Below are 14,826 nucleotides of genomic sequence, written 5' to 3' on the forward strand. Positions count from 1 at the left end.
CTCAACTCTTTCATTTCCTCATAACTGTGTTGAGTGCTTGTTTGTATCTGTGTCTGAAGACTTTGACTGAAGACTTTCTCAATTTCCCCAGTTCAATTTCTTCAGTCAGTTTGTCTTCATCCTGTGTTATCCTGTGCTTACGCTTTTGGTACTTTGTGCTTATCTTCATTTCATCATGATGACGATGCTTGTGTTCTGTTATGTTTCCTTATGAGTACTTATTCCGCTGCTAGTAGTTCTTCGCCAAGGAATTTCCTCGCCTACAAATCCCTTAGTGAAGAATTCATAAAAATTGCCTATTCACCCCCTCTAGTCGATATAACGCACTTTCAATTGGTATTAGAGCAAGGTACTCCCTTGTTCTGTGTGATTTTGGTTTAACCGCCTGGAGTTCTAGTTATGTCGACCGCAGGTATGATCATGGTTTTTGCTGGGTGTCCTACCTTCGATGGGACGGACTACCCCTACTGGAAGAATAAGATGCGCATGCATCTTGAGGCAATTGATAACGATCTCTGGTACGTTGTGGAGAATGGTTTTCCCTCTGTCACTCCCACCATCAATGCTGCTGATGTGAAAAGATTCAAGCAACTCGACTCTCAAGCGAAGAATATCATATGTGGCCATCTGAGCAAAGGACAGTATGGCAGAGTGAGTGCTTTGGAGACAGCCAAGCTTATCTGGGACAGGCTGTCCAAGGTCAATGAAGGAGTCTCAACACAGCGTGACTCTCGAGTTGATGTTCTTCGCAATCTCTTCAACCGCTTCAAAAGACTCAACAATGAAAATGTTCAACAAACCTTCGATCGCCTCACTGACATCTCAAATGAGCTTCAAGCACTTGGTGCCACTGACATCACCGACCATGAGGTGGTGAAGAAATTGCTGAGATCGCTTGATTCCTCTTTTGATACTCTAGCATTGATGATACAAGAACGTGCTGATTACAAGTCACTTGATCCCGCTGATATCCTCGAGAGGCTAAATACTCATGAGTTCCAGCTTGCTGAGAAGAGAGATCTCTATGGTTCGAGCTATGGCAGATCACGTGCCCTGAAGGCCAAGGCAGTTTCTGAATCTGAAGATGAAGATTCTGGTAGCAGCCTTGGCGATCCTGAAGAACTGAGCCATGAGCTAGCACTACTCGTGAAGAAATTTCAGAAGTTCCCAAGACGTGGTCACTTTGGAAAATCCTCAAGGAGCAATGATTTCTCATCCAGTGACTACAAGAAGAGGCTTTGTCACAAATTCAAGAAACCTGGACACTACATTCAAGATTGTCCTCAATGGGAAAAGGAATCAAAGAAGAAGAAATACAAGGATTACAGTTCTGATGATGCGAAGAAGAACAAGAAATCCTTAAAATCTTCATCATCAAAATCCTCAAAGTCTTCATCTTACAAGAAGAGCAGATCCAAGAAGGCTCGGGCGTTCATTGGCAAGGAAATGGACTCTGAGGTTGAATCTGAGGAACATGAGGAAGAGGAGGCATCTGAGGAGTCAGAGTCTGGTGTGGCGAGCCTGGCTCTCGCTACTGCTTTCGTCAGCAAGTCCATCTTCAACTCTAAAGAAAATGGCTTTACCAACATGGCTGATGGAAACAATGATGACTACGCTCCCACCTATTGCTTCATGGCAAAAGGTGCCAAGGTACTCAAATACCCCTCCTCTGAATCAAGTGAGAATGAATCTGATGAAAACCTCAAACCCAGCTATTCCAAACTTGGTAAGATTGCTGTAAAACAACAAAAGGCTTTTGAAAAGGTTCAAAACATGCTAGACAAAAGTGATGATATGTTGGGTGAAGAAATGGATCGCACTAAAACCTTGACTGAAAATCTTTAGAGACTTCAGTCTAAGTTTGACAACCTTCAAGGTCATCATAACACTCTCTTATTTGATCATGAGAAGCTTTCATATGAGTTTCTTCAAAGAAAGCAAGATCTTGAAAAGCTAAGAGTGAGTTATGAAGATCTTCAGAAGGAGCGCAATTCATTACTTGCTCAACAAATCAGCGCTTCTCAGGAAGAATTTGTTCCTCCATGCTTGAAGTGCATTGAACGTGAATCTGCTAATTCTTCACCTGAATGTTCAAATGCTACTAATGTTTCAAATTCTTCACATGCCTCTGCTATCACTAATTCCTCATCTGAGGACACTGCTAGTATCACTAACGATGCAGGGTTGAAGGAATTGTACATGACAGGCATGTACAAAAGCCTCAAAGGGCATCAGACTCTTTGTGATGTGCTTAAAAAGCAGATCCTCAACAGGAACCCTAGGAAAGAGGGTATTGCCTTTGAGAGGAAACTCAATGCTGATGGTACATATTGGAAGCCTGAGCAGTACCCCCAAACCTCATGGGTTGCTGCAAAGGGACCTCCAGTTGATCCATCTAACTTATCTGGCTTTGCATGTGAATCTCCTCGTTCTGATGATGAGTCATTTGACTCCAACTATAAACTGTTCAAAAATCAGAATGGTGAAATATTTGCTAGATATGTTGGCACTAATTGCAGGAATGGTCCTCCTATGAAGAAAATCTGGGTTCCCAAAAGGTGCCTTGAAAGTCTTCAGGTGAATTTCCTCGGGATACCACCTGTGAAGAATAGGAAGCCCAGATCAAATTCTTCATATGGACCAAATTCCTCAAAAGGATCAAAGTCCTCATATGAATATCATTGTGCTAACAACACTGTTTCGCATGGAAGAGCTAAGGGCTATGAATATGAGCATTATTCTTCTAATCATTATGTTCATAAGTCCTCAAAGAATTTATCTGCTTGTTCATATGCTTATCCTAACCCCTCTTATGTGAAACGAAATGGACTGGCTTCTATGCGACCTTTCTCGTATGGAGCTCGCAGAGTGATGAACTCTTTGCCAATCCTTCAGATGTGGGTGGTGAAGAAAAAGAACTAACTTCTTCTACAGGATCAGGTCTCCAGACGTACGTAATCGTCTAAAGAATTTGCTGGACACCTGAATTTGCCTCAAAGGACGTAGGCTAATCATGAAGACATGAACTTTCATTTCTCACGTCCTCATACTGCTTTATCTATTCTGTTGCTTGATGAAATTGATCTGATGAATTGATGTCATATTCTTCACTGATGAAGTATATGAGTTCGTAAGTTGCACTAATTCATCTGCAGGATGATCAACCCAAAGCCACTGAGTGGGTCCTCGATAGTGGATGTACAAATCACATGACTGGTGACAAGAATCTATTGATGGATGCTCCCTTATCACTATCGCATCTGAAGCATATCATCTTCGCTGACAAAGGCAAAAGTCAGGTATTGGGTCTAGGTAAGGTTGCGATCACAAAGGATCGACACATGGACAAAGTCATGCTCGTCGAGTCCTTAGGATACAACCTCATGTCTGTCTCAATGCTTTGCGATCTTGATATGGTTGTTGTCTTTGGCAAGTACCGTTGTGTTGTGGTTATGGAAGCTGACAATTCCAAAGTCTTCGAAGGATTTAGGAGAGGACACCTGTATATTGTTGATTTCTCTACAGGACTGCAACCAGCCATGTGTCTACTTGCAAAAGCTTCAGAAGGCTGGCTCTGGCATCGACGACTTGGTCATGTAGGCATGAGGAATTTGCACATGCTTGCAAAGAAGAAGCATGTCACTGGCATCGAGAATGTCAAATTCCTCAAGGATCACTTATGTGGAGCCTGTGAAGCTGGGAAGAAGACAAAGGCTAAGCATCCAACGAAGACTATCATGACCACCACTCGTCCATTTGAATTGCTTCACATGGATCTCTTTGGTCCTAACCATTATTCTGCAGTCTCAAATGATGCATCTTAATATGGCTTTGTTATTGTTGATGATTACTCTTGATACACATGGGTACACATTGTTACTTACAAACATGAAGTGCAGGAAGTCTTCAAACGATTTTCCTCGAGGGCTTCAACCAACTTTGGTGTGAAGATCAAGCACATCAGAAGTGACAATGGAACTGAGTTCAAGAATTCTGGTCTTGATGACTATATTGATGAACTTGGTATTACTCATGAGTTATCTGCTCCTTATACTCCTCAGCAGAATGGCGTCGTGGAGCGCAAGAACATGACTCTTGCTGAGATGGCTCACACTATGCTTGATGAATACAAAACGCCTTGTTGTTTCTGGATTGAGGCAATTGATACTGCATGCCACATCATCAACAGAGTATATCTTCACAAATTCTTCAAGAAGACTGCCTATGAACTCCTCACTGATAAGAAACCCAATGTAAGTTATTTCAAAGTCTTTGGTGCTAAATGTTGGATTAGAGATCCTCATCACAACTCAAAATTTGCACCGAAAGCACATGAAGGTTTTATGCTTGGTTACGAAAAGGACTCGCACACATATAGAGTTTTCAACAACGTTCTTCACAAGGTTGTTGAAACTGTAGATGTGCAGTTCGATGAAACTAATGGATCGCAAAGAGAGCACATACCTATTGTGATAGATGAACCAGCACCTGAGGAAACTATCAAGTTCAAGGCTACTGAGGATGTCATTCCTACTGAAGAATCTGCTGAAGAATTCATTCCAGAACATGAAGAACGTTGAGCTAATGCACCTGAAGAAAATACTGAAGAAAATGGGGCAGAAGAAAATGTTGATCAAGTTCCTCAACGACAACCAGCTCATCCTCGCGTTGCAAAAGAAGTGCAAGTTGAAAAGATCATCAATGACATTAAAGCGCCAGGTCCTCTCACATGCTCAAAAGCTTCACATTTATCTATCTTTTGTGGGCACTATGCTTTTGTCTCTATCACAGAGCCCACTAAGGTAGATGAAGCATTTCTGGAGCCTGAGTGGATTCAGACCATGCAAGAAGAATTACATCTCTTCGAGCTCAAGCAAACGTCCAGATCCTCACAAGCACAATATCATTGGCACAAAATGGGTCTATCGCAACAAGCAAGATGAAAATGGCCTTGTGGTAAGGAATAAGGCACGACTTGTAGCTCAAGGCTACACACAGGTTGAAGGAAATGATTTCGATGAAACTTTTGCAACTGTTGCTAGACTTGAGGCTATTCGCATATTACTTGCTTATGCTAACCATCATGATATCACTCTATATCAAATGGATGTGAAAAGTGCATTCCTCAATGGTAAGCTTGAGGAAGAAGTATATGTTTCTCAACCCCCAGGTTTTGAAGATCCAAAGCATCCCGACAAAGTCTTCAGACTCAATAAGGCCCTCTATGGCCTCAAGCAGGCCCCACGGGCGTGGTATGACACTTTGAAGGAATTCCTTATGAAGAAAGGCTTCAAACCCGGTTCACTCGACCCTACTCTTTTCACTAAATATTATGATGGTGACTTGTTTGTGTGCCAAATATATGTTGATGATATTATCTTTGACTGTACTGACCAACGTTATAGTGATGAATTTGCCTATATGATGAGTGAAGAATATCAAATGTCTATGATGGGAGAATTGAAATTCTTCTTAGGTCTTCAAATTCGTCAACAACGCAATGGCATATTCATATCTCAGGAGAAATTCCTCAAGGATGTACTGAGGAAATTTGGCATGCAAGATTGAAAAGGCGTCAAAATTCCTATGCCCACAAATGGCCATCTGTGCACTGATGAAAATGGTATCGACTTCTGCTCCATGATTGGTTCTTTATTGTACTTATGTGCATCTAGGCTAGACATTATGCTTAGTGTTTGCATGTGTGCCCGATTTCAAGCTACACCGAAGGAATCACACCATAAGGCTGTGAAGCATATTCTTCGATATCTAGCTCACACACCAACACTTGGATTATGGTACCCCAAGGGCTCGGCTTTTGATCTCATTGGATATTCTGACTCTGACTATGCTGGTGATCATGTGGACCGCAAGTCAACATCTGGTACATGTCATTTCCTCGGACAATCTTTGGTCTGTTGGTCCTCGAAGAAACAGACCTGCGTATCACTATCTACTGCTGAAGCTGAGTACATTGCCACTGGTTCTTGCTGTGCTCAATTGCTATGGTGAAGCAAACTCTCAAGGACTACGGCGTCAACATGAAGAACGTGCCTCTATTTTGTGACAATGAGAGTGCCATCAAGATTGCTCACAACCCAGTTCAGCACTCGAAGACAAAGCACATTCAGATTCGTCATCATTTTCTTCGCGATCATGTGTTGAAGGGCGACATTTCTATTGAGCATGTGAAGACTGAAGAACAGCTAGTCGATATCTTCACAAAGCCCTTGGATGAGAAGACATTTAGCAAGTTGCGTTGTGAGCTAAATATCTTAGAATCTTCGAATGTTCTTTGAAAAAGACACTCATCCTAACACTTATGCAAAATTGATGACTTAGATGTGCAACACATGAAGAAACGTTTTTCTTCAATCAATGAAGAATAACACTCTAAGTGTTAAGAAATCAACGAAGAATTTGATTCTCAGAACCCTATGAAAATTGTACGCGGTGTCTGAAATCATCATTCTTATATGATGGGTCCTGTTGACACACGAACACATCACGTGTACCCTCGACGCCGGGGGTGATGCACCGCAGCTCACGTCGAAGGAGACCCGACCGACAGCGTGATACGCAAGACAGTCGACGGGCGCTTTTGCAGACCCGAAAACCCCACACCCCCGGGAGGGACCCCATCAGGGAGTGCGGCGGCTATGGGCTGCCCTAGGTCGATTCTCTCGCCCCTAGAGCCTCGGGATTCACGGTTCTCAAACACGAAGAACAGCGAAGAACGAGATAGAAAAATGGTGGAGAGATAAAACGTAGATGAAAAATTAGTATATTGATTTGTTCGATTGTGTGTTGTTCAATCGGCCGTCACCCCCAACATATATAAGAGGCGGCTGGACTTCCCGTACAAGCAAAGGATTCATCTAGGCTTTCCTTACAAGAAAATTACATCAATTCACGTCCTAGAATCCTAGTTCTGGTCCCACTCGGATTCAGCCCGAATCTGTTCCAATCTTCTGTCTTGCTCCTTGCGTGGGCTGTGGAATCTGCATATGACTTCCGATGGAGACGGTTCAAATATCAATTATGTGTGCTTAGACGAGGCCAACAATCCGTATGTTGATCACTTTTCTAAATAAGGCCATCTTGAATACTCCACGGGGTCATCTCTAATTTCGAGTCAGACTCGTTCATGTAGCTGACTGGACCGTCCGACTCTTGCAGCGTCTCTGTAGGTTGTATACTATGTCAGATGATGATGACTCCAAAAGCAAAGTTGACTGTTTCGATGTTACGAACAACTCCTATGTTGAACACTTCTTCATCCGAAGCCATCTAGATAAGCATTTGAGCCCATCTTCAGCATCTGGTCGGATTGGCCTCGACAGTTTCTACTGTTCACGGCAGCAAGCTTTCCCGGCAAGGTTACTGTTCTCGGCGGCAAGCTTTCCCCGGCAGGTTACTGTTCACGGCGGCAAGCTCTCCCCCGGCAAGGTTACTGTTCATGGCGGCAAGCTTTCCCCGGCAAGGTTACTGTTCACGGCGGCAAGCTTTCCCCCGGCAAGGTTACTGTTCACGGCGGCAAGCTTTCCCCGGCAAGGTTACTGTTCACGGCGGCAAGCTTTCCCCGGCAAGGTTACTGAGGCAGTAAACAACCTCGGATGAAAATGTGTCCAAAAGAAAAGTTGACCGTTTTGACGAGACGAAAAACTTTCGTGTTGAACGTTTTCCGATTCGAGGCCATCTTCTAGGCCAAAACACTCACGCATTACATCAGACACTTGCCAAGACATGTCTGGTCTTCCGCGTCATATTTCGCCTCTTGACAGGGCTGCATCCAGATAGCTCTAACTTTTGCATACGAACTCGGATTGAGATGATTTTTATATCAAAATCGACCGATTCGACGAGACGAAGACAATTCATGTAGAGCATTCCTTCATCCGAGATTGTCCTGGAGGCATACTTGACCAAAAAGCACTCAGAACACCTAAACATGACAATCTGAGTGTAGTTTTGGTCTTTGATATGATGCCGAATGATTATGGTCCAAACATCAAAGTTGTTCCACTCGGCAATGTAAAATATCTCATTTAGAATATTTTGTCATTTGAGGCCATCTCCATTGCATTCTGCATTGTGCCAAAATCAGGTGTCAACACAGGCCCCCCTGTTTTTCGGCAAAGCTTGCATGCCGAAAAATAATATGCATGGTGTTCGTTCTAAGGACGATGCCAACACTCCATCGGCCATTTATTTTTCTCAGGGCGATAATTATTTATCGGCCATGTTTGTGCTAAGGGCGATAATTGTATATCGGCCGTTGCCTACTTAGGCCTCCTGCCACACACTCGGATGGTACTTCTTCAAATATTTTCCATTGAGAGCTCGAGGTAACAATGCCCCCTGTATTGATTCCACCAAATATGAATTTCCGGGAACAACTCTTGTAATCCTAAAAGGACCTTCCCAACTTGGAGACCACTTCCCGAATTTTCTATCTCTTGAACCAATCGGTAGAATCACTTTCCAGACGAGATCACCAACTTGAAAATTCTTCAACTTGACTTTCTTATTGTAAGCCCTTTCCACCCTCAACTTATCTCTCTCTATGGCATTCAAAGCAGCCAAACATTTATCAGCAACCTCATCAATGTTGTCCATCATCAAGTTATAGAAGTCTATTGCCGATAAATCATTTTGTTTGGCTATTCTCAAAGCATTCAAATTTACTTCCACTGGTAAAATAGCCTCTTGACCATATACTAGCTCATATGGAGTCACTTTCGTAGCACCATGCCTTGAGATTCTATGTGACCATAATGCCTCAGACAACAAGTCATGCCATCTCCTTGGATTATCCTCAATCTTCTTCTTGATGAGCTTGATTAAAATTTTATTGCTAGACTCAGCTTGTCCATTAGCTTGGGCATAATATGGGGAGGAATTGAGCAACTTTATGTTATAAGATTCGGCAAACTCTCTGACTTGGTGTGACATAAAATATGAACCTTGATCTGTAATTAACGTTTGAGGAATACCGAATCTATGAATAATGTGCTCGGTTATGAATTTAATTACCTCCGTATGCGTCATGTTCTTGAGAGGTATTGCTTCAGACCACTTAGTGAAATAATCAGTTGCCACCAATACGAACCGATGCCCCTTTGAAGAAGACGGATGGATTTGCCCAATAAAGTCTAAACCCCATCCTCTGAAAGGCCACGGCTTGATAATAGGATTCAACATAGCAGCGGGAGCCAATTGAATATCACCAAATTTTTGACAAGCTTCGCACCCTTTATAATATCTGAAGCAACCATTAATCATGGTCGGCCAATAAAACCCAGCACGTCGTAATAACCATTTCATCTTGGGAGCTGACTGGTGAGTACCACAAATGCCTTCATGTACCTCTCCCATCGCAACTCTTGCTTGGTCCTCATCCAAGCACTTTAAAAGAACATCATCAACTGTTCGGCGATAAAGATTATCATCCCTCATGGTATATTTAAAAGCCATACGCCGAACAGCCCTGTCCACCCTTTCACTCGGATTACGCAAGTAAGCAACAATGGGCTTCCTCCAGTCGGAATTGTCACTTGCACTAGATTTTTTGTTAATGACCGAATCAGTGGGTTCTGGTTCGGCCTCTTCTATACTGGTAAGACAAGACATTGGATTTTGAGAAATATGAAACATGCCATGATCAACATGGTATCCAGATGCTTGTTGTGCCAACTCATTTGCTTTCCAGTTGTCATGTCTAGATATATGTGCAATGCTAAAACAATCCAAAGTAGAGATTATATCTAGACATTTATCAAGATAAACATTAAGTGATTCGTCCAAACACTAAAAGACTTTGGATATTTGCTGTACCACTAGTAACGAATCACCATAAGCCTCAATATGTGTAACACCTATAGCAAGTAACATCTCTAGGCCGAATAACAATGCTTCATATTCGGCTTGATTGTTTGTGCAAAAATATTCTAAGCGGCATGAGGCTTCAAAAACAGCACCATGAGGAGATATATAAACAATACCAACACCTTGGCCATTGCCACAAACTGACCCATCAAAGTATAATATCCATGGTACTAATGAAATAAGGTTCATATCAACATCATGCTTGTCATTAATCCGATGTTCAACAATGAAATTAGCAACAATTTGGCCTTTCATGGACTTTAGAGATTCATAAGCCAAATCATATTCAATCAAAGCATAAGCCCACTTGCCAATTCTACCACTAAGAATTGGCCTATGCAACATGTATTTAATGACATCGGTTTGACAAGCTACTACACAAGCACTCGGCACTAAATAATGTCTCAGTTTTGTGCAAGCATAATATAAGCATAGACATAATTTCTCAATAAATGTATACCTTGTCTCTGCGTCCAATAAGCGGCGGCTCAAATAAGTGATGGAATGCTCTTTTCCTTCGGTCTCTTCAGTTAGAACAGCACCAATAACTTCTTCCTCTGCTGCAATGTAAAGTCTGAAGGGTTCCCTATGCTTGGGTGCTCTCATCACCGGAGGAGTGCACAAATAATTCTTGATCATATCAAATGCTTCTTGATGTTTTTCCCCCCAAGTGAAATCAGCATCATCCTTTAACCGAAGGATAGGAGTAAATGCATCAACTTTCCCTGACAGATTAGCTATGAACCTTCTCAAATAGTTGACCTTGCCAAGGAACTTTTGCATATCTCTCTTGCATGTTGGAGCCTCTACTTTCTGTATAGCCTCTATCTTTTTGGGATCAATCTCTATGCCATCTTCATGAATAATGAAACCCAAAAACTTGCCAGTTGACACGCCAAAAGCACACTTCAAAGGATTCATCTTCAGTCCATACTTTTTCATTCTTTCAAAAGCTAAACGCAAATCGGCCAAGTGAGATTCAAAAGCATCCGATTTGACAACAATATCATCAATATAAACTTCAAGTATGATACCGAGTAAATCATGGAAAATCAAATTCATAGCCCTTTGATATGTGGCTCCAGCATTTTTTAATCCGAATGTCATCACTGTCCACTCGAATAAACCAACAAAACCAGGGCATCGAAAAGCAGTCTTGTACATGTCCTCTTCGGCCATAAAAATTTGATTGTATCCGGCATTACCATCTAGAAAACTAATAACCTTATGCCCAGAAGCATCATTAATAAGCATATCGGCTATTGGCATAGGATACTCATCTTTGGGTGTAGCCCTATTCAAATCTCTGAAATCAATGCATACCCTGAACTTGCCCGATCCTTTCTTCTCCACTGGGACAATGTTAGAAATCCACTCGGCGTACCTGCAAGGTCGAATGAAATTAGCTTCAAGCAGTCGACCGATCTCTTCCTTGATCCGGTCATATGTTTTCAGATTAAATTTTCTGGCCGACTGTTTATAAGGTCTAAAACCGGCCTTTATAGGCAACCGATGCTCCACTAGCTCTCGGCTTAACCCTGGCATCTCATGATATTCCCATGCAAAGCAACAAACATATTCTTTCAATAGCTCGATTAACTTAGCTTTACAATCGGCTTTCAAATTTTTGTTTATAAATGTCGGTCGAGTGACTGAACCATCTCCAATATCTACCTCTTCTAATGGATCGGCTGACGTAAAACCTTGTCCAAGTTTATCCATGTCATCCAACTCCTCTATAGACTCATACATATCGTTCTCGCTGGATCGATATTTCACAAGACGTTTTTGTAACCACTCAGAGCTAGAATCCATTTAAACATATCATACCTTGGAGCCGATTGCATTCAGTCGACTTTAAAGAGACGGGCACAAAACCATTCTTGGTTGCGCTGAGAAAATCAAACTCTGATAAGTCACGTCCCGTCAAGCAAGTAGCATTGGGATGTTGCCAATCCACCGATGCATCGGCCAAAGCAACACAGGCCGAGTTATCCGCATGAATGACTTCCACTTCATCATCAACCCACTGAAACAAAAACTGGTGCATAGTGGATGGCACGCACTGGTTTGCATGAACCCAATCACGGCCTAGTATGACGTTGTAGTTACCTTGCACCTCAGCGACAAAGAATGCAGTAGCCAAAGTTTTGCTTCCGACTGTAAGCTCCACATACATCACACCTTTGGCTTCAGTTTTCTCTTTGCCTTCAAACCCATTAAGCACCATATTGGTCTTGATCAATTCTTCATCAGGCAAACCCAATTTCTTGAAGACCGAATAGGGCATAAGATTTACCACAGCACCACCGTCAACAAGCATCCGAGTGAGCGGCGACCCATTGATATGACCTCTGAGATATAATGGTTTCAGATGCGTTACTGGTTCTTTTGGCTTCTCGAATATCGCGTTTTTAGGGCCAAAATCCAGCTGAGCCACCTCCCCTTCCTCATCTACAGCACGAAACTCAGCAGGAAAGTAATACACCATATTGATATCCATACCTTCATGAACCGGTGTAGACTCATAGTCCAACGTATCAGCCTCCTCCTCAAGTGCATCCACCGATTCAGAAATTTGTCCGAGTGAAGAAGAAGCAATAGGTAATGTAGACGATGCAATGACTGCGTCGTCCTTTTTTGGTAGTGTAGGTGCTGCTGTGATAGGCGTAGAGGCCACTGTACCTCGTATTTGTTTGGGCCTCCACACTTGTTTTGTAGGTACCATAGGCCGAGTGTCATTGAACAACTTATCCCTTTGCTTCTCAGCCTCTTGTTCTGCCATCTCTTGGCTCCTTAACCTCTGTAGTTTCCTCTTCTGTGTCTTTGTTAGCCCTGAAGCACACCACTCTGGCTGAGTGTATTTAGGATCTCTCATTTTTACTCGGCTGGTGCTTGCTTCATGGTCATTAGCCGAGTGCTTTGGCGTGATAGAAAGTATCGGCTCAGTCGGTTTGCTATGCACAATTGGCTGCTGTATGGCAAATGTTTTGGTGCCCAAGATAAGTGAGTCGGCATCCGTTTTCTCCTTGCTTTTTCCCGACTCAACTGCTGCAACACTTGGTGACTTAACACGCCATTCTTTTCGACTTTCCAGATGCATGAAATTTCCACTCGGGCGCAACTTTTTACTCTGATGGAATCCACTCGGATAGATGTCACTCGGATGGAATTCACTCGGATGAAATCCACTCGGATGAAAGTCAGTCGGATGTAATCTACTTGGCCACATTTTTTCACTCGGATAACTTCCACCTGGGTGCATTCTTACACTCGGATAATTCCCATTCGGTCGCATATTTTGACCAGCCGACTGATAGTCACCAATGTTGAGTCGGCCATTATATGAGTAATCAAGTCGATTCCACACAGATTGCCTCTGCTCTTCTGAAAATTGCGCCCTTGGTCCACTCGATTTTGTATACCGGCTGAACATATCAGCTGATGGTGACCTTGGTCGTTTCAGATGAGTCGGTCGATTGAAACTAGAACCGGCCGACTGGTTAGCATACTTGGACAGCAACATATCAAAAGTTGGCTTGATCCGCTTGCGCTGCACTTTAGCTTCATTCTTCTTCCACTTGCCAACTTCTGGACTCTTGGGCTTGACAAATTTAACACGAGTATTTTCTTTCACTTGCGGTTGCCCCCCGAGTGTAGGATTCTTGATGGTGATTTTGATCACTTCCTTGCCATCGGGTTGCTTATCAAGCACAACCTGTCTCCCCAAGACCTTGTTGTCCTCCTTGTCTTTCCTGGGCTCACCAACAATGACATTAGCTTTATTAGCAGATTCGGCTACCTCCGGCCGAATGAGTAGCTTCCTCCCCTCCAAATCCATGGTATTCATTGGAAACTGTTGTTTATCAACTTGTATCTCAGAAAAGTTCAATCGTCCGTCATTAATGGCCGATTGTATCTGTCGTCGAAAAACATTGCAATCGTTAGTAGCATGAGAAAAAGAATTATGATACTTGCAATAAGCATGCCGTTTTAGCTCTTCAAACGGCGGTAAAGTATGAGATATTCTAATAATCTTAGCCTGCAGCAAAGCATCAAATATTCTATCACACTTAGCAAGGTTAAAAGTAAACTTCATCTCTTCATCACAATTCTTATGAATCGGTTTCAGATCATTGCAAGTAAAGGGTTTGGCCTTAGATGGCCAAACAAATTCAGTAGCAAAAACATCACCCTCATCGTCTGAGTGATCACTGTCATATTCCACCATATTCATCTTTGGACGATCGGCTTTGTATCTATGCACTTCTTTGAGGTCTTTGCTTCGGCTTTCCTGAGCCAAAGCCCTTTGTAAGACCTGGTTGATATTTAAGAACTCGTAGCCCTCTAGCTTTTCTCTAATGGGAGTTCTCAAACCACTCAGCACTAGGTCTGCCAAGTCCCTCTCGGTTATCACCAAACTAAAACACCGGTTTTTTGTTTCTCTGAATCTCTTGACGTAATCGGAGACCGATTCATCATGTTTCTGTTTAACCGATGTTAGATGTGACAACTTGAGTTCATTGTCGCCGCTATAAAAGTGATCATGAAACTTCTGCTCTAGCTGCGACCAAACCCGAATGGAACCATGGGGTAAAGAAGAAAACCATGAAAATGCAGTCCAGTTAATGATAAAGGAAATAAACGCACTTTCAATTCATTCAATGAGCCCGCCTCACCCAATTGTGCTAAATATTAACTAACATGCTCCCATGTGGTTTTTGTGCCTTCTCCGTTAAATTTAACAAAATCTGGAATTTTATATCCTGGAGGGCACTGGATGGCAACAAAGTACTCGGGGTACGGCTTTTGGTAAATCCGATTCCGAGGTAACTCAACTCCAAAATTCTCTCGAAGCATCTTAGCCATCTCCTCTCTAAGATTAGCTAGACCATCATCCATAGTGGACGATGACGCTTGTGGCAGTGGCATAGGAGG

At 42.6% G+C, this 14,826-nt stretch overlaps 1 protein-coding gene across 1 annotated transcript; it reads left to right on the top strand.

Annotated features, from left to right (window-relative positions):
- The first annotated feature begins 399 nt into the window (after positions 1-399).
- Positions 400-1,845, top strand: LOC147980906 (uncharacterized). Its single transcript, XM_087515792.1, has one exon. It carries the CDS (start codon positions 400-402, stop codon positions 1,843-1,845), a length of 1,446 nt encoding a protein of 481 aa, XP_087371918.1.
- The last annotated feature ends 12,981 nt before the right edge of the window (positions 1,846-14,826 follow it).

The sequence above is a fragment of the Triticum urartu genome, chromosome 3A (genome assembly GCF_056163025.1).
Source record: "Triticum urartu cultivar PI428250 chromosome 3A, HENAU_Tu73, whole genome shotgun sequence".
NCBI lineage: Eukaryota > Viridiplantae > Streptophyta > Magnoliopsida > Poales > Poaceae > Triticum > Triticum urartu.

What these genes read in the sequence shown, in the direction of transcription:
- LOC147980906 (XM_087515792.1), top strand. Translation starts at nt 400, where the DNA reads ATGTCGACCGCAGGTATGATCATGGTTTTTGCTGGGTGTCCTACCTTC.